We start from the raw sequence: 20578 nt of genomic DNA on the forward strand, positions 1-20578 counted from the left end.
ATTTCTTCACCACGGCCCCACAAGGGAAAGGGCAGAGCTCAATGGCTGAGCACCTGTTTTGCATGCAGAAGGTTGCAGGTTCAATCCCCGGCATCTTCAGGTAGCGATGTGGGCGGGGGGAGACTCTTGCCAGAAGCCCTGGAGAGGAGCTGCCAGTCAGTGTTGACAACACTGGGCTAGATGGACTAGTATTAAATGGCAACTTCCTATGGTCTTATTTAAAAACAACAAGAAGAATGGAACGGTCCTCGCTTGATTATTTATTTATTTAGAATATTTATATACCACTCCCTATTGAAAAATTTCGGAGTGGTGTACAAGGTAAAATGAAAATAAGAACAGAATAAAACAGTTAAAACAAAATTTAAAAGAAGCAAAAACAGAAATCCAAGGCTGCATATTAAGGAAAGGCTTCTTGGAATAAAGATGTTTTCAGGAGGTGCCGAAAGGAGTACAAGGTTGGCACCTGCCTGACCTCCAGAGGCAGGGAATTTCACAGGAGGGGGGCCACCATGCTGAAGGCTCTTCCCCCTGGTGGATTCGAATCGGAGGATGGATCTATGTGGAACCACCAGGAGCAGGCCCTCAGATGACCTCAGTGACCGGGCAGGTGGGTAAGGGAGAAGGCGCTCTCTCAGGTATCCTGGTCCCAAGTTGTTTAGGGCTTTGTACACAAGTACAAGAACCTTAAACCTGGCCCGGTAGCGAATAGGCAGCCAGTGCAGTTCCCTCAGCAGAGGAGTTACATGCTGGAAAGGGGCAGCTCCAGACAACAGCCGAGCTGCAGCATTCTGCACTAGCTCCAGCTTCCGGAGCAGCTTCAAGGGCAGCCCCACATAGAGCGCATTGCAGTAATCCAATCTTGAGGTTACCAATGCCTGTACCACTGTGGTCAAGCTATCCCTGTCCAGGAGAGGCCGTAGTTGGCGAACCAACCGAAGATGGTGAAAGGCACTCCGAGCCGTGGCGGCTACTTGAGCCTCCAACGACAGAAACGGGTCTAAGAGTACCCCCAAACTATGAACCTGTTCTTTCAGAGGCAGAGCAACCCCATCCAGAACAGGCAATGAGAGCCTGTCTCCCAGACTCGGGAACCACTCACCCACAGGGCTTCCGTCTTGCCAGGATTCAGTCTCAGTTTATTGGCCCTCATCCAGCCAATGGCACACGCCTTTGTCATGAAATGACTAACCTTAGAATGGGCAGAACCCCTAATTGTGGAGCCTGAATCCTCATCCAATGATCAAAAGAGCCAAATTTGGCCCACCACCTGGGCATCCCCCATCCCTGATCTTCGTTAAATCGCGTTTGAAAGAATGTCCTTGATGTTCTGTTTGCTTTGCTTCGCCAACCCTAAATGGACGGCGTGTCCATAACTGGCCAGCTGAAAAGGGTGAAATCTTTGAATGTTGGCTGGCAGGATTATCTAGTTGCTCCATGAAGAATTGTTGGCTAACTCTGACATTTCCCTGCCTTCTGGCAAAGAGAGGTTTCCCAAGCACAGATCTATTTCATCATCCAATTCAGGGTACAAAAATACAACTGACATGGACTATGGACATTGGATTTTTAAAAAGTGGGGAGGTGCAGGGAATTCAACAAAATAAAGCCTAGAAGTCATGCATAACCAGCACTGCTGTGGGTGGGGATAAATTAAAGAGAGAGAGAGAGAGAGAGAGAGAGAGAGAGAGAGAGAGAGAGAGAATGGGCCAAGGGGGAAAAGAACAGCATCTGATCTCATTCACGGTGTAAATATTTGCTCAGCTTCCTACTGCTCCAGACACACTCCTAACAACCGTCTCTAAAAAAGAAAATAAAAAAGGGGAAGGTTCGTGTGATTTCTGAAATGCACAGAAACAGTTCTTGGGATAAAAGAATTTGTGGAACAAAAGTGGGGGGCGTAGTTAGGGGCGGGGTTATAACTCAGTGGTACAGCCCCAGCTTTGCAGGCAGAAGGTCCCAGGTTTGATCCCCAGTGTCTCCAGACAGGGCTGGAAAACAAATCCCTGCCCGAAACCCTGGAGAGCTGCTGCTGCCAGTCAGTGTCGACAATACTGGGCTAGACGGACTAGTAGCATGACCCAGTAGAAGGCAGGTTTCAAAAAGCCTTAGTCACCGTGGCTAAAGCCATGTTTTAAGGTGTCTTCTGAACAGGGCCTGTGTTTCTATGCATGGTCTGTAGGAAAACTTACCATCGCAACTGTCTCTCTATCTGCCGAGCAAGTAAGCGGTACCCAAGAGAAAGAGGATGAGGAGCAATGGCGGCAGGAGGCAATGGTGATGAAATGTTAGACTCACTGAGGGAAGAGACCATTGAGGATTCCTTGCCCAAATGCCCCTAAAAATTTGGAGCTGGCACTGCAGGTGGAAGCTATGACTTCACAAGATTTTTTCCCCCTCAAGAAATGAGGCAACACTGTGAAATCCACTGATAACTCAAGATTTCATCGTGACCCTAAATCAACTTTTATAGTTCGCAAATCACACTCTTGAATAATCATCCTAGAACCACACAAATACTTAGGGGGGAAACCCTTTTGAATCTGCATATCATCCCAACATCTACAATATACACCCTCCCCCCACTCTCTCTCTTTTAAATGCAGTTTAAAAGCTGAAAATCTTCCTTTGAAAACCTACCTTCAGAGGGATGGCAAAGTCAACATCTTTGGTCTCTTTCAGGCCAAGCGGTATCAGAGGAATGCTAAAAGCCTCCCTGTATTAAAAGAAGAAATCGGCAGCGTTAATCCAGTCTGTCCTTTTCTTTTAATCCACACTTCCATAGGGAAAATACATTGTCTGATATATACATCTACATACCATCACTGTTTTCTTTCACACTTTCCAGTCTTGGCCCATTTTGACCTCTTCCCCACAGCCTGATAGGACGCGAGGGTGGGGGAAGCAGCATTTCACACATCCCAGAGCAGGGGTTTTTGAACCTCTCCCAGCCCAAGTGCCAAATTCCATTTTTGGAGAATCTCTGGGGAGCCACATTCCGGCGGTGGGTGTGTGGAGCAAAAGGGGCAGGCCCAAATTGCCAGCATCGTTTTGCTTAAAACACTTGACTGCAAGTAACTCTCAGAAGAGGCATTTCGACCTTTGAGAATGAGGGGGGGAAATTGCAGAAAAACTGGGAAACTCCCGAATAAGTGTTTGGTGAAAACGGGGGCCAGAGGACCGGGGCAGAGGACTGGAGCGTTGGGGGGGCAGAGGGCCAGGCCGGGGCCTTCTGGGGGACTCCAGAGGGATGAATTGGGGCCCTAAGAGATCTGAGCTTGGTCCCTGGGCCTGAGGTTCTTTCCCCTTGCCCTACAGGGACGTGGGATGACAATGGACTGTGCGGACACAAGCAGCATCCACACGCAGGCTTGTGAGGACAGTACGTAGGCCACTAAATAAGCCTGCACTGCCCCATCTCCAACCTCCTCACTTTCCTTATGGCCATGCTCACCCTCCTGCCCTTTAGGCACCCGCACAGGCAAGGCCGGCCTCTTGAGGGACAAATAGGAATTCTTTTAACCTGCTGACCTGACTGGCTTTAGGCAGCAAATCTTTCCACCTGCTCTAAACCGCACCTGCAGGGGGTGATGGGGTACTGGCACGTGTGGCCTTGGTTTAAACAGGTTGGACACAAACGGCGGTGTAAGGTGGGGGGAGGGAGAAGAGCAAGAGCCAACGGTGAGGACACTGGATGCCTTTACGGCGATGGGCGATGATCGTCCTTGGACTGTGGGACCCATGGAGCAGGAAAAGGGCTTTGCCTTTAGGCTTCTGAATAGTTGTTTTAAACAGAGATTGCCTGTTCTTGTTTGTATGTTATGCTTTTTATGGTTTTAAATTTTGTGTATTTGTTTTTATTGTTCACTGTTTTTAACTTTTGTAAACCGCCCAGAGGGCTTCGCCTATAGGGTGGTATATAAATGTAAATAAATAAATAAATAAATAAATAAATCACACATCTAAACCTGTGGGGCTTAAAGGGGTCGTGACTTGGAGGTACGGCCAGTGTGAACATATGGACGGCCAGGCTGAAGGCAGCTAAGGTATGGCTTGTGGTCCGGGGCAGGCTTGGAGCACAGCTGGCGTCTGTCTCAACCAATGGCCTCGCTGTTGAGTTTGCTGCAGATCTATTTATATCACTCCGCACTAAAGTGTGGCCACAGTTACCCAGTGTTTGCATCTCATCCCTTTCTTTCGGGTGTGTGCACAGGTACACACCGCTCCTTTTCCCTGAATTGCTTCACATATGCCCTCAAGCAGATTTGATGACGTCATTAAAACACACCCGCACAAGCAGAAAAGTGGCTTGCAATCTCTTCCTTCCTTCTAGCAACAAACCTCCAGTGCATAGTTCTAGTTTCCATTTCAAAGAGCAAAAAGCAAAGATGAAAGATAAACGTGACTTGCCGGAGGCCATCCAAGGCGTTATACCTGGGCAGACATTCTTGATCAGCAATTAAGGTCGCCCTTCGAACTGCTGCAAAAGCTCTCCACAACTCTACCTAACTTAAAAGCTGCTACTCTACCATCCAACAGAATTATCCAGTGGAAAGTATCAATACAAATTTATAGTACGACCAACACTTAGAATATTGTGTATGGTTCTGGTTACCACACCTTAAAAAACATATTATAGAGCTGGGAAAAGTGCAGAAAAGGGGAACTAAAATGGTCAAGGGGCTGGAGCATCTCCCCTATGAGGGAAAGTTACAGCAGCTGGGATTGTTTAGCTTGGAAAAAAGGAGGCTAAGGGGAGACATGCTAGAGGTGTATCAAATTAGGCATGGTGTGGAGAATGTGGACACTTTCCTCCCTCTGTCATAATACTAGAACCCAATGGGGGTCATCCCATAAAGCTCAATGGTGGGAGATTCAGGGCAAATAAAAGGATGAACTTCTTCATACAGCGCATAGTTAAATTATGGATTTCACTACCACAAGATGTTGTGATGGCCACCAATTTGGGTGGCTTTAAAAGGGGACTAGATAAATTCCTGGAGGAGAAGGCTATCAATGACTGCTAGCCCTGATGGTTATGTGCTACCTCCAGTATCCAAGGCAGTAAGCCTGTGTGCACCAGTTGCTGGGGAACATGGGTGGGAGGGTGCTATTGCACCATGTCCTGCTTATGGGTCCCTGGTCGACAGCTGGTTGGCCAATGTGTGAACAGAATGCTGGACTAGATGGACCCTCGGTTTGATCCAGCATGGATCTTATGTTCTTAATAGGATCTGGTTTGGAAACTTGGCTAACTTTCTGTGATTGTGGATCTCTGCAGGGGAAGGCAACATTTTCAGGTCCACAGGCGCATTTATCCTTTTTTTTTCTGGGCTCGTGGGTGTCATTTTTTGTCATAGGGTGGGATTCCTCCTCCTCCATTCAGGATTTCCTCCTCTTCCTCGCTACGTGCCCACAAGTGCATGCTGCTCCTTCCACTACCTGTTCACCCCTGTCGCTTCTGCCTGCCGCCCCGGCCCACCACTGCTTTTTCCACCTCCCACCCCACTAACTGCCCACTGACACTGCTGCTGCTGCTCACCTCAGAGCTAGGAAGCAGGAAGTTGACAGAGCAGGAGAGACGTCTGCCAACTTCCTTCTTCCTTGCTGCGGGGCTGAAGGGCGAGCAAGAAGCAGGGTTGGGGAAAGGTCAAGGTGGGTGCACTCGGGGGATTTGATGGGCATTAGTGCCCCCACAGGCACCATGTTGCTGATCTCTGGAAAGGGGCAATGACCCGCCAGAGCAGGGAGGGGTAGAATAAAGGCAAACAGCCGGAAAAGCCACTTGAGCCTACAGCGGCGTACGGTTTTGCGAAGGGATGCAATGGCTCAAATGGAGCAAGGATCCAAGTTTGGAAAACTGTCAAGCTGATTTAACCAAATAGAGCAGGCCTTCCTCTATGTATAACCTCTCAGCATTTTCACAGGAGAATCCACTGTACGCCTGAAGCAGTTTAAGGCTTTTCTCCCCTTTCTCTCGATTCACATGCAAACACCCCACCATCCACCCAACATTGGCAGAAGCAAACTCGCAACCCCTCCTGATCAGGAACTGGTTACAAAACCCATCATTGTTATTGCAAAGCACGCCAATTTCAGAGCAAAAACACACATACACACACACCAGAAGCCAAAGCAAATCCCTGCCCTCAGCCAAGACATTAAAATGAAGCCTTTGCTTGTTGATTTAAAGCATTCCCCCCATGATCCATCTTTATTAAGTTGCCAGGTTTGTGCACCCATTTCCATGGGCATTTGTTCCTGCCAGCTCTAAGATGAATGCGGAGTGGAATTCAATCTCTCATTGTGACCATTTGAAATGCCAACTTCGTGGGGGCGGTGGGTGGGGGAAGATTTAAGAGTGAATAATAAGCTTCTCTTTTCTGATTGGCAGGGCACACCGCTCTTTGGAAAATGTCCCGTGAATCTATGCTGAACTATAGATGGGCTATAGATGGGTTCATATTCCAATGAAGGTCAGAGCCAAGCACGTTCTATATGGACACGACCGTATCGTCTCTAAAAAGCATGTTTGCAAGAGCGCTGTATGGGAGGCGTTAATTTCTGGAAGAGGCAATTATATTATTGTGTTGGAGGGAATTACAGACCGCTCTCTCCACGGTCTGTCACAGCTGTCTCCAGCTGTTAATTCACAACCGATCAGCTGCTATTGTTTTGAACAGATGCAGGCATTTTGCATTTTCCCTCTCTCCAAATTAATCTGTTGCTGTTGCAATGTGTGTGTGTGTGTGTGTGTGTGTGTGTGTGTGTGTGTGTGTGTTCAAGCGACTGAGGGATGAACAAGGCTACACAGGGCAGGCGTTTTCCACACCTGGAAAATGGTGAGCATTGCCCAAGAGGTGCATAGGCCGATGCCATCATCCGCTATCCCTGGCCACCACAACCCTGCTGAGCCGTCAACAAGCCACACCCTCCCATAACCGCAGGGGCCTCCTCTGTCCTTACAGCAAGGGTGGGGAATTACTTTTAGGGGGAGCAGATGACCCTCCACCCAGCCCTCAGCCTTCCCATTTGGTGCTTCAGCCGGGGAGCAGGCTTCATTCGTCCTTCACTTCTTCCGGGAGCTTTTCCTTCGCCTTCCCCTGCAAGCACTGGCTGAGCCCGCGACCAGCTGAGCGTGCAGCCGGCTCCACTCGGGCTCCTCGGGGAATGAGAAGCAGGATCAAAGTGTGCTCCGCAGAGCATGCAGCATTTAGTGTGCTCTCCCCCCCTCTCAATCGGGAGGGGGAGCTGTGCAGGAAGTAGGGGGAAACGTAAACTAAGCAGAGAAGGGGATTCCTTTCCATGCCATTCACCTTCTCTTTATTGATTTACTTATTGGATTTATGTCCCGCCTTTTTTCCTCCAAGGAACCCAAGGCGGCAAACGTAATCCTCCTCCTCCTCTCCATTTTATCCTCACAACAACAACCCTGTGAGGTAGGTTGGGCTGAGAGTCTGTGACTGGCCCGAAGTCAACCAGTGGGTTTCCATGGCCAAGTGGCGACTAGAACCCGGATCTCCCATCTCCCAGTCCAACACTCTAGCCAATACACCACACTTTGGGGTCCCTGTCCCTGCAACCTCCTCAAAACCCTTGGTAGCCTCCTCAAAACCCCTGGTAGCCTCCAGGCTTGGGGAGCGGAGTCCCCATGGAGGGAGCCCAAGTCTTCATAGACCAGATGGGGAAGCTCAGTGGGCTGGATTAGAGCATTCAGATCCCTTCTCCCCCACACCCCGGCTCACGCTGGTCCACAAGTTGCTACCGGTTGTGACCTCTCGCAATTTCACCACAGCCCCTTCATCAACAACGATGGGCCTCAATTTTAAGAGACTTGCCAATTTTTTAAAAAAAAAATGGATGAGGGAGGGAAACTATTAAATAAGAGGGACAAATGACGAGAGGAAAAAAAATAGTATTTACATTTGCCCGGGGCCTGGCATTAAATGTCCCGGTGCAAATCCACTCCCTGCTTTGTCTGTTGGCTTTGAGCAAATTAATACAAGGGAAGAATTTAGCCTTAGTCCTCTCTGCTACTCCACTCTTCAATCCACCTCTTCGAAAGCATTTCTGAGGATTAGGGATCAGAATTAATTAATACCTTTCCCAGGGAGGAAGGTAAATAGCCGACCGAACCCTCAGTCAACAGCTAGATCAGACTGAGCATTTTCTGAGCATTTACCAAGACACCTTGTACCCTGCCCTTTTTCCGAGGCTCTCCCTCAGCCAAACATTTGTATTTTTCCCCCCAGGTAGCAGCGGGACAATAATGCCGTGACGCCTTTCCCCACTCACTCAGCGTTCTGATAGACCTCGACGGAGATATTGAGTCCTTCCAGCTCTTCCTTGAGAATCTGCAGATCTGAGTTTACGTAACTGAGTTCAAGAAGCACCTGTTCCTTCACTTTGTTGTTGGTTGTCACTCTGCCAAAAGAAAAGGATATGCACCTTTCAGAGTGCTTGGAGAACAGCCTCTTTATTGTATAGGGGGCCTGCAAAGCTCCCATACTGGCATTCTCTACATTTCTAAGATTGCTTAAACCTACCCCCAGCCCTTAAGAACTGATACGAACACTCCCGTTTCAAAATTGACTTGGCCTATTGCCAGAAAGGCGAATGTGGAATGGCTTTCAGATAATGCTAGCGTCTCAGACTTTTACAGAATACTTTAGTTGAAGACAAACTAAAGCAAGGGTGGAGAACTCATAGCCTTCCAGTCGTTGTTGGCCTACAACTCCCATCATCTCTGACCACTGGCCATGTTGTACAATGTCTCCCAATTTGGGAGAAGATTAGGCATATTCTAGGAAGATAACTGCACCAGATGGCTACTACTCATGACGGCTATATATTACCTCTAGGGGCTTTTCTACACTAGGCATTTATTGTGTGCTCGTTATTTCCTACTCGTAGTTGTTTATGGGTTCTTTAGATGGCATCATGACCCTCCAGTTTTGCTAATGTGTCTACCAAGCACTTACAGAGAGATTTTTTAGAGAAGTAAAAATGCGGCATTTAATTGTGAAAGCAAAAGAAACCGCTTTTTCCACTTGCGCATTTGGACATTCCACTATACCACAGTGCCACCTGGAGGTTATGTAGTGGGAAAGCAGGAAAGGAAATGCTGTTCGTGTAGTGCTCTGATCTGAGTTCTGTGGCGGAAAAATAGAGGCAAGGGATAAACAGAAAAGTATGCCTCTCAAGACTGGTTGCTGGAGAACATGAGTGAGAGGGCGCTGTTGAGCGCATGTCCTACTTGTGGGCTTCCTACAGGCATCTGTGTGAACAAAATGCTGGACTAGATAGGCCTTTGGCCTGATCCAGCATGGCTCTTCGCCTGGGGCTGATGGCGTTAGAGTCCAACAATATCTGGAGAGCCAGAGGTTCCCCATCCCTGAACAAATGAATAGGTTCCTTAATGTAACTTAAGGGTTTTCACAGAAGGAAAGCTTCCCATTCCCTCCTCCCACCTCAAAAAGCCTCCCCAGAAGTGCCGGGGGGGGACGGGGACGATGGGACCTGAATAATGTGGGTTGCACTATGTGTAGCGGGAGGGAGGCTCCTGGGAAAGAGGAGAATGGACAATATATGTGGGGGGAGGCGTGTGGAGCCTTAGATAAATTAAATTATGGATGTTCACAGAGGGAAAGTTCCCCATTTCCTCCCCTTCCTCCTCAACAGCCCCCAACCCCGGTGCCCCATCCCAAATCGGAGAGGCCCCTATCCCTCTTGAGAGACTTTTGGGGGCTTGCAAATGGCTGAAGGGGGAGCAGGGGAAAAGAAACTATTCTTCCATTAACATCTAAGGTCCTCGTCCGAGTGCCTACTCCGAGGGAAGCTCGGAGGATGGCAACAAGGGAGAGGGCCTTCTCAGTGGTGGCCCCCCAATTATGGAATGATCTCCCCGATGAGGCTCGCCTGGCGCCAACATTGTTATCTTTCAGGCGCCAGGTCAAGACTTTTCTCTTCTCCCAGGCATTTAACAGCACTGAACAACGCTAACTTTGTTTTTTAATGGACCCCAGAACTGTTGTTTTAAATGAATGCTGCTGTTTTTGTACTGTTGTTTTTATGACTCTGATGGTTTTTAAATTTTGTATACTTTTAATGTTTAATGTTTTTAGCTTTTGTGAACCGTCCAGAGAGCTTCGGCTGTGGGGCGGTATATAAATGTAATAAATTTTAGCTACTTGCTATTTTAGCTTGAAAAGTACTTATAAATCATTTATTACTGCGTTTACTCGAAATGCTGATGCCGTATCGATTCTGTATGGCTTCTTTTATTATTGCTGTTATCCATTTTTGTTGTGACAAAAGGAGGCATATAAAACATTTTAATTGATTGATTTTAAAAGGAAGTTTCTGGAAATAAATAGGGAAGAGGGATTGTTATTGTTGTTCGGGTTTTTTTAGAGCAGGCATTTTCCTAGGAGAGATGTTAACCTAGGAGCGTAACAACAATCCGTGTGCAAAATTTCCAACTACAAGATACTGGGAGCAATGGGGCCGCTGGCTGGGAGCTGGAGGCTGCTCCTGCTGAAAGGAACAAAGGCTGCATTTTGCAACCGCAGGCCGGAGAGGAGGGAAATCGTGGGAACATACCGTAGAAGGTTCTCAGCGCCAGCTCTCATTCGCACCGCTTTCAGGATCTGTTGGTTCAGGACTGCCCTTTGATTTTGCAATTTGCTCCGTCCAGTCTCCGCAAAAGGGTTACATCCCTAGATTACAGAAAACACATTATTTATCCAAAGCTGATGACCAAGGAAAGGAAGAATGAATGGATGGATGGATGAAAGAATGCCTCCCTAAGTAGATAAAGCTGAGCTCTGCCTGCATTTTTAAAATTATACAGGTCCGTCCAGCACAGGAGTACCTGATCTTCTTACAAAAGGGGGAGCAAAGAAGGGTTTCATCTTTGACTCAATCTGAAATCTGATGAGTGTTTATACAGAAATAAGGCCTACAATTTCCAGCAGGCCCCAGCCAGCATGGATGGTGCCCTCAGTCTTACTTCTTTCACTGAGATTCATCCACAGCCCTTTTGTTGCTCCATTCAGTTGTTTCTACAAGTGGGACCTGTGCTGTGGATAGCTTGGCCACAGTGGTACAGGCATTAGTAACCTCAAGGCTGGATTACTGCAATGTGGGGCCAGGGCCGGTGCTACCATAGAGGCCACTCAGGCAGCCGCCTAGAGCGCCAAGCTAAGAGGGGCGCCGGGCACAGCGCAGCACTCACATGCGTTGGCTGTGAGCCAGGCCAGCCCAAGGATTCAGCTGGGCCTGGGTGGGTGAGATGGCGGCCCGCGCCCGCCCAGCCGAAGCGAAGCCAGGGACGCTGGGGTGGGGCGGCTCCACGTTTGGACTTCCAGAACACGCCCGGAAGAGAGAGAGAGAGAGAGAGAGAGAGAGAGAGAGAGAGAGAGAGAGAGAGAGAGAATGTATGGGTGAACGGGCTGGGCTGCATGGGGTCTTTGAGTGAATGCATGTGTTCATGCATGTGTTTGTTTGAAGTGAGTGATGCTGAGTGTGTGTGTGCGTGTGTGTGTGTGTGAGTTGGGGGGGGATGATTTGGAGGTGATATTCCCATTAAATAATGCATTTTAGACCCACAGACGTTCCTTTCCAATTTGTTTGCTATAATTGGCATGACGTATTTCTTGCACTTTAAAATAAATTTAGCAGTTTCAAGTTCTGTACTTCTTATTTTTTCCAGGAAACATCTGTTCTTAAAAATCAAAGTTGGCATTTTTGGGGGTGGGGTGGGGTGGGGTGGGGGTGAAAGTAGCTCACCTTGCCTAGGGCGCAAAATAGTCTGGCCCCGGCCGTGTGTGGGGCTGCCCTTAAGGCTATTCCAGAAACTGGAAGTAGTGCAGAATGCAGCAGCTCGGCTGTTATCGGGAGCTGCCCCTTTTCACATGTAACTCTTTTGTTAAGGGAACTGCAGTCGCGCCTATCAGCTACTGGACCAGTTTTAAGGTTTTGTTACTAGTGTACGAAGTGCCTTCCCTCTTACCAACTTCCCGGCCACCGAGGTCATGTACACATTTTCGTAACTGCAAATTTGCACAAATGCAAATTTGTGCAAATTCGGGAAATTGGGAAAAAATCCAATTCTGGCACTGAACGGTTGACGGAACAGAAGGCACCTTACAAGCTGCAAAATGCAGATGGAACGGATTTTTGCAAAATCTGTTCATTCCAAATTCTTACTGATCAACAGTACTTCTGAACAACCCAATCGTATGTCTCGATTAAGCCTCCCACTCTTAGCCCACATCCAATGCAGCAGCTTTATGTACATCCGAGCTGTACATAAAGCTGCTGGCCTTCCACATGTTTTAGCCTACAACTGCAGTCACCACTGGCTATGCTGGCTAGGGCAGAACAGAACACGAGTCCCATAGGCCAACTGGTCAAACAATAGTGTTCCAGAATCACCCTCTGGGAATGACCCACAACAACAACAACCCACCAAATAGGACTGGAGTCACTGTAAAATACTGCCTCCTGGCTAGGTGTATAAGGAAGGTACATGGTCAATTGTATCAAAGGCCACCAAGAGGTCCTGACACAGGTTGTCCACCAAAACCATTTCAGCCCCCAACATCAGGCCTCAACCCAAATTGCGATTACTGAACTCAATAATCAGCACTGTCCAAGAAAGCCTGGAACTGAGTGTTGCCACCATGCAACACTTTCCTCAAAAATAGTAAGTTAGAGATGGTGGTGCCCTATGAGAGCTTTTTCAGAAGAGGTTTTACAATTGCCCCTTTTAATATACTTGGAACATGGTCCTCATTTAAGAAAGCCTTCGCCAACTCCACCGTTCATATGGCCAGACCTCTTCTGGCATTCTTAATCAGCCAGCATGGGCAAGGGTCAAGTGAGCAGGTGGTTTGCTTCAGTCCTCTAAGCATTTGATGCCACCGCTTAGGAATTTTGAAATATTTGTATAAAGTATAGACACCTTTAAACAACTTCAGCAACTTCAACTACTTCAGCAACTTCTTCTTCTTCTTCTTCTTCTTCTTCTTCTTCTTCTTCTTCTTCTTCTTCTTCTTCCAAGAATTCAAAGTATTTCCCCCCCCCAGTCCTGTCTATTTTTGATGGCTGAAAATTTGACTGCCCACATGAAGGCTTCATAATGATTTAGGAGGTGTGTTTCTCTTCAACATTCTGCTACAAAATCTTGATTAGATAAAAAGTCTTGCCTGCATACAGGAAACCAGAAGGCATTCTATGTCTGTTATATATTTAAAACAGAAGTGTTTTCATTTTTGTGGTGGCTGATAAATTCAAAAAAGAAAAGCTCTTACAGATGGATAAGAAGTTCAAATATTATCATGACTGCAGAACAGAGTTAAAAGAGTTTGCTTAACACCAACAGCAATATTCCCAGTGTATGATGGCTGGTCAAAGGGAGTTAAAGACACCATCACAAGTTAACTATCTTGAGTCCAGAAAAGAAACCTGTGCAAAATATTACCCAGCATATAAAAGGAGGGCTGCTTCCCCATTCTTGGGCGAAAACTGCTTGATGCATGAATCTTCAGAGCGTCTATAATGTTTCAGAAATAATGGGCATGCCTTTAAAAAATAAGGTAAATGGCGCACAAGTCCATTCTGCCTGGCCTCTCCTTTCTGGCTGTCAGAAATGAATAGACTTAATGCAGCTTTTCACAACCTGGTGCCTTCCAGATGTTTTGACCAATCTGGTGCCTTCCAGATGTTTTTGATCATAATCCCTGACCATTGGCCACACAGGTTGGGGATGATGGAAATTGTTGTCCAAAACATTTGGATGGCACCAGGCTGGGGAAAGCTAACTTAGCATGTTCTCAAACAATGACCTAGAGATGTTGCCCAAGCTGTTTTCTTGGCTTCTTTCATAGGGTCACCTTCTCAGGGGATTGGAGCACCTTGTCTTCATAACTTCTTCCGTATTTTAAAGTCATAAAGCCTTTAAAGAGCATTTAAAGTCTCGTAAATTATGGCTTGGTTTGCCCCGATGACAAAATAATTGCCTAAATGCCGCGGCGTCCTGCAGTAGCTTTTGCTCCCAGGGAACACAAAGTCCTACTTGAAATCTGATTTTGGCAAATGCAGGAAGCCTTGGAGAAAAAGTACACTGCAGGAGCCGATTCCAGCATGCAGAAAGAATCACACCAGCTGACAGGAGACCAACTGTCTAAGCACCTAACCTGTTCTTAATTCATGATCAGGGCTGTGGTAGAAAGACGCAGCTCTTTCAGTGATATTTATAATGAGTTGAATCCATGGGGTGATCAGGGCCGGTGCTACCATAGAGGCCACTCAGGCGGCCGCCTAGAGCGCCAAGCTAAGAGGGGCGCCGGGCACAGCGCAGCACTCACATGCGTTGGCTGTGAGCCAGGCCAGCCCAAAGATTCAGCTGGGCCTGGGTGGGTGAGATGGCGGCCCGCGCCCACCCAGCCGAAGCGAAGCCAGGGACGCTGGGGTGGGGCGGTTCCACGTTCGGACTTCCAGAACACGCCCGGAAGAGAGAGAGAGAGACAGAGAGAGAGAATGTATGGGTGAACGGGCTGCACAGGGTCTTTGAGTGAATGCATGTGTTCATGCATGTGTTTGTTTGGAGTGAGTGATGCTGAGTGTGTGTGTGCGTGCATGCGTGTGAGTTGGAGGGGATGATTTGGAGGTGATATTCCTATTAAATAATGCATTTTAGACCCATAGACGTTCCTCTCCAATTTGTTTGCTATAATTGGCATGACGTATTTCTTGCACTTTAAAATAAATTTAGCAGTTTCAAGTTTTGTATTTCTTATTTTTTCCAGGAAACATATGTTCTTAAAAATCAAAGTTGGCATTTTGGGGGGTGGGGTGGGGGTGAAAGTAGCTCACCTTGCCTAGGGCGCAAAATAGTCTGGCACCGGCCCTGTGGGTGATTCCCCTGAAGGAACAGCTTCATCAGTGGAACCGGGGGGGGGGGGCAATTCCCCCTCCCACTGCAGCCTTTCACACACCTCAAAACTTGCTCCAGAGGGCTGGGAAACTTCTGAAGCAGATTTTTTTTGGGGGGGGGTGCAGGATGCTGGAGGGGAAGAATAAAGAGAAGGAGTCCCATTGCGCTATTGGACTTCTGTTCAGTGTAACATTGGATTTAACCCTAAGTCTGTAAAGCATGCCCATCTACATTTCAGAGATGAAAACAGGGACATACTACCGTAGTAAGCACTCTAGTCACTACACCTGACCCCAGTTCCACAATTGTCTAGTTCAGATGCAACACCAAACCATGATTGGGGGATTATGAGAATGAGCCACAGGGAGCTTTGGGCTCTTGTGTTTCCCCTTCCCCTCCGGTGTGGCCGAACGTTAAGAGTTTAGAAGCTTTTACTCCTGGTTTTGATTAACTGTCAGCCTCACCTGGGGAAACGGCAGTTGAGCTCAATGATGGTTAGTGGAAATAAGCCAGCTTCAAACCATCATTTCTGAAGCTGGTTTGTTTTCACTAATTACAGTTAAGATTCGGGTTCAATTGGCATGCTGAGCTGTGGTTCATCTAAAACGGATGCGCTTCCGATCTTTTCACAGCCAAGCCAGAGGAGGAGCAGTGAGCTCATGAGCCTGGGGGGAGGCTAGATGTACTCCTGAAATGTTAAACTATGGTCTAGAATTACATTAGAATGCAGCTATTGCTGAAGTTTCCTCCTGTATTTACTTACTACTAGTCTTGATGGCTATGTGCTAACTCCAGTATCAGAGGCAGTAAGCCTACATGCACCAGTTGCTGGGGAACATGGGCAGGAGGGTGCTTGTGGGTTCCAGGTCGGCAGCTGGTTGGCCCCTGTGTGAACACAGTGCTGGACTAGATAGATCCTTGGTCTGATCCAGCAGGGCTCTTATGTTCTTACTCTGCAATACCTGGCCCTGCACGGTTTTAAAATCCTCAAAAAAACCCACAGCTATCCATCAATCCAATACCATCAGTTCACAGTGAGCTTTGGCAGCATGGGAACTTGGCCGGCAGTGCCCTTGAAAGCATCTGAATTATCACTTTTGTGCAAGCACATGAATATGCATTCGACACAAAATACAGCTGTTGCCTTTACACAGGAGCAGGGAAACGCTTTCAGCCCAAGGGCGGAGTTCGATTAAAGAGAAGCTCACAGGGGCTCCCTTCCAAGGCTGGGCAGAGCCAAAGGAAAAAGGGGAGGAGCCAAAACCACACAAGATACCAGCACCCTGTGGCTTAAAGCTCTAACTGCTAGTGACTAAGCTTTTGTTGTTGTTCAGTTGCTTCTGACTCTTCGTGACTTCATGGACCAGCCCACACCAGAGCTTTCTGTCGGCTGACACCACCCCCAGCTCCCCCAAGGTCAAGTCTGTCACCTCCAGAATATCATCCATCCATCTTGCCCTTGGTTGACCCCTCTTCCTTTTGCCTTCCACTTTCCCTAGCATCAGCCTCTTCTCCAGGGTGTCCTGTCTTCTCATTATGTGGCCAAAGTACTTCAGTTTTGCCTTTAATACCATTCCCTCAAGTGAGCAGTCTGGCTTTATTTCCTGGAGTATGGACTGGTTTGATCTTCTTGCAGTCCAAGGCACTCTCAGAATTTTCCTCCAACACCACAGTTCAAAAGCATCTATCTTCCTTTGCTCAGCTTTCCTTATGGGCCAGCTCGTGCCGGGGGGGGGGGGGGAGGGGACTGGAGGAAACCACAGTGAGGGGAGGTGTGGCATCTGATGATGCTGGAGAGCCGGGTTTGGCTCCCAGCTCCGACATTCCCCAGCCCTGCTTTAACAGTTAGGGGCTGACTCAAAAGATTTGTCTTCCACAGACCTGGAGGAGGAGGAAGCGTGCCCAGCCTGGCGACTCACCCTAGCAAAATTGTAATGACCCTGTTCAGACAATTACACTAAGCCATGGTGGTTGAAGCATTTCGAGCTAAACATTATGGCTTACCATGTCACGTGAACCATTTCTAACCATGGTGGCTACCTAACCATGGTTTAAACACCCTCACTAACCATGTGCTGCAAAAGGGTTAGCGGTCTAACCATGGCTTAGTGTGTCATCTAGGCCTTTGCCCAAAGGGGGGGGGGGGAAGAGGGAAAGTAGTTTTACCACAGGCCAGTCCCCCAAAATAGGGGCTGTTCCTTGTAAACCAGGGCAGTTGGGAGCGTGTGTGTAAAGTCCGCCCAAGAACTTACATCATCGTCTCCAGGAAGTATCCTGTTTGCCAAACTTCCTGAACAATATGTCACCGTGAATTAATCTCTGGTTACTGATGAGATTTGCTCTGAAACCAACAGCGAGGAAGACCTGAAATTCTAATATGCGGGTCTAGGTCAGGTGTTGCTTCCGGGGGGGAAATGCTTATTGGGTTAAGACTCTCAGGTGCACATGTGCCCCCCCTCCCTGCACCATGGGAAGAAAGCAACATCTAATCCAGGCTATTCCTTACCACATGTGTTTGAACATGGGGAACAGGCCATAGCTCAGCAGGAGAACACATGCTTTGTATGCAGAGGGTCTCAGGTTCAATCTCCTGCAACTGCAGATGAAAGAGGATCAGGTAGCAAAGGATGAGAAAGTCCTCACTGAGAGCCTGGACAACAGTTGCTGGAGAGAATGATGGACAAATGATCTCAACTGGTACAAAGCAGTTTCCTGCCCCCTGATCGGACTCCAGACAGATTTTTTTCCCCTTTCTAACTCTGCATTAAGACCAACACTGTAAAACCTGGATTCATGTTGTAAGATGGGATGGGGGGGGAGTGTCGACAGGTTAATAGATCCAGGAGTACTGCTGGAGACTGCCTTAATAGCCCTGACAAAGCTGTCAAGTTATCTCCTTTGTTAGGGAAATTAGAGGTAAATTTCTCACAATTGTGACTAGGAAATAGTTGGGGATTCCTCTGGAGGAGAGGAGTCATTATGGTAAAAGGGCATACAAAGGGCATGTCTTTCTCTATGCCCCCCCCCCCCAGGTAAAGATGGTGTAATCATCAGGGTGGACATACTACAGGCTTGCCTGATCTACTTTGGGTTTACTAGAACCCCCGAGATCCATCCATCATCTGGAGCCTGGCGCAAGAGGCATCGACTTTGAATTAAAGGGATTCAGAGCCCAGAAATTTGTTTTGAGTATCACATATGAATGAAACTCAGAGTCTTTCCACACACAAAATCCATTCCTGGTTATCCCCAAGCTTTCTTAATTTCAGAAGTTTAATTTGAGGTGGGGGTTGGTTTTTGCTGTTAATTAATTTGGAGTTGGAAACCGTTGCTAGTCTACTGCCAACCAGTAGAACATGAACTACACCAAGATTTCTCACAGGACGTAATGTCTGAGCAAGCCCTACAGGGACTAGCAAATATTTAAGCAGTGGAAGGGATATTGAACCTTATATTCAGAGCTACCTCATTTCTCCAAGTGGCTTGAGAGAAATGGGAACTTTACGATAAACAGGAATTCTATTTAGATAGGTGTACATTGTTGCCACAAGATTATAGGGTATGGGTGGAGCACTGAAAACCTTGCTAGTGTTAATGCAAACTTTCTTACACTTGTAAGAACTAGATACATGCTGGAGTTTCATAAGAACCAAACACATAAAGCATTCTATAATGCACGGTATAAGCTTTCGATTCTGCAAACAGAGCATTATTGTGTATTCAATGTCACTTCTAGAGATACTGGAAAGGACCCAGATTTAGTTAGTCTTAGAGTAGACCACTGAAATCAGTGGTACTTTAGTCACAACTAATTTGGGCCCCCACAATTTCTTCGAATGACTAAACCTGGGTTGAATCCACTGTCAGTATTTCCATGGTTATTACTCTAATTTATAGCCTGCTTCACAGCCAATGCTCTCAAAGCAGTTAACAATAAATTAGCCCTGCCTAGGGGAACACCCTAAACTTAACAACAAAATATGATAATCAGTGGAGATGTTACCAAACTGGGGGGTCGGGGGACGACCCTTGTGGCGAAACAAAAAGCAGAAACCAGGTATCTTCATCCAGTTGCACACAGACTCATCTTTAAACAACGACAACTTTCAAAATCAGAAATCCACCTGCAATATAAACCAAGCTCTGTTTGCTCAACTGCTCTGCAGAAGAGGTATCTGATTTGTGTTCAGTGTTGCCAGTGGATATGAGGCACCACAGGTGACACAGTGGGTGTTCCAGCTGATAAGCTGAGACATACATTAACGGTACAGAGAAGGTGATGTTGTGTTGGACCTGGGTGTGCCTCAGTGGTTAAAAAAATGAGACATTCGGCTCCACCTAATGTTCCTGTCGTACTTCCAGAGCAAACAAACACTTGACACAGTAAATACTTTTGTGTGCAGAAAGATCTGCCTGGGCAAGGAGCAGGGCCAGTGTCAAGGATAGGCATGGTTGGGCTCCTGTGAAGGGGCCCACACCCAACTAGAGGCTCATTGACGGAGCCCCCAGGACTTTTGTCTCTTCTTCACCATTGCAACCTTCTTGTTTACCTGCCTATTACTCTGGCCCAGATAATGGTAGTGGTGGAAAGGAAGAGCAACTCATTGGCTCTCTGCCTGTCAAGCCAACAAGAGGAGGATGAGCAATTGCAGCTGGGGACAATGGCGGTGAGAAGGTAGACCTCCTGGAGCCCAAGGGCCTTCAAAAACCTGGAGCTGGCACTGGCAAGGAGCTCCAACAACACGTTCGCCCGCATCCTCTAAATTAAAGAACTCTCGTTTACTTCCCATATCCGTCTGAATTTTGGTCATCCCAAGAAGCCAATCTGACAAAAGGAAGTACTTCCTCATGTAATATGTCCCTAAGCTTTTGGAGTTCTCTACTCCAAGATGCAACAGTTTCGTATCTTCAAGCAGCATCTGGACAGCCATGTATCTGAGATGCTCTAGCACTAGATTTCCAGATGGCCGACAAGCCCTTCCCCAACTCTGTGGTTCTATCAACTTCCATTAGTCGCTATAGCTGAATGCAACCTCCATGATATACACGGACGCAGTATACCTCTGCAGTGGAGGCTGGTGGCTCTGATGTCACTGGGGTGGTAAATCTGGTCCGGGTTTCAGTCAGAACCAGTAGTAACTCTAAAGGTGTTATCCAAGGGGCTTCCTGGAGCAGAAATGCAACACATACCACCATAGTGGAAAGACTAGAGAATCTGTGTGCCTATCATCCAGTGCTACCAGTTAATGGGCATGTTCAAGGACCCTTCTCTTGGTTCTTGATGCTCAGACCAGACAGCCATTCAAATAGAGGACACCTTCAAATAGAAGGCTGTTAGGTGGGACACACGGCCACCCTATTGGCCCCTTCTGGCAATTTAGCATTACCTCCAGGATCCCAGACAGAGAAGCTGTAAACTGGAAGCAAGTTTGTTTTCTCCCCTGCCCCAGTCTCCGGCTGTGGAATTCAACAAACCGGAGGTCTCTGAACAAAAGGTGTGTGGGGGGGGGGCATGAACCAGTGGTGAAACCCCTCAGATAAAGGTTTGGGAACTACATGATAATCCCATGTGTAAATAGAAATTGACTGATACTGTTTGTTTGTGCTGTTTACCCAGCCGAAGCACGAGATGTGCGT

The 20578-nt window shown here is 47.5% G+C and overlaps 1 protein-coding gene across 1 annotated transcript in view; it reads right to left on the minus strand.

Moving 5' to 3' along the window:
* RHPN2 (rhophilin Rho GTPase binding protein 2) overlaps positions 1-20578 on the minus strand; it is a 52083-nt gene that overhangs the window by 21849 nt on the left and 9656 nt on the right. The window contains exons 2-4 of the mRNA XM_063140962.1: positions 10603-10718; positions 8296-8424; positions 2641-2716 (exon numbers count right to left, since the gene is read on the minus strand). Coding sequence (XP_062997032.1) covers positions 2641-2716; positions 8296-8424; positions 10603-10718 — 321 coding nt within the window. The remainder of the gene's footprint in view (positions 1-2640; positions 2717-8295; positions 8425-10602; positions 10719-20578) is intronic.

This window comes from Elgaria multicarinata, chromosome 14, assembly GCF_023053635.1.
Source record: "Elgaria multicarinata webbii isolate HBS135686 ecotype San Diego chromosome 14, rElgMul1.1.pri, whole genome shotgun sequence".
In the NCBI taxonomy this organism is placed as follows: Eukaryota; Metazoa; Chordata; class Lepidosauria; order Squamata; family Anguidae; genus Elgaria; species Elgaria multicarinata.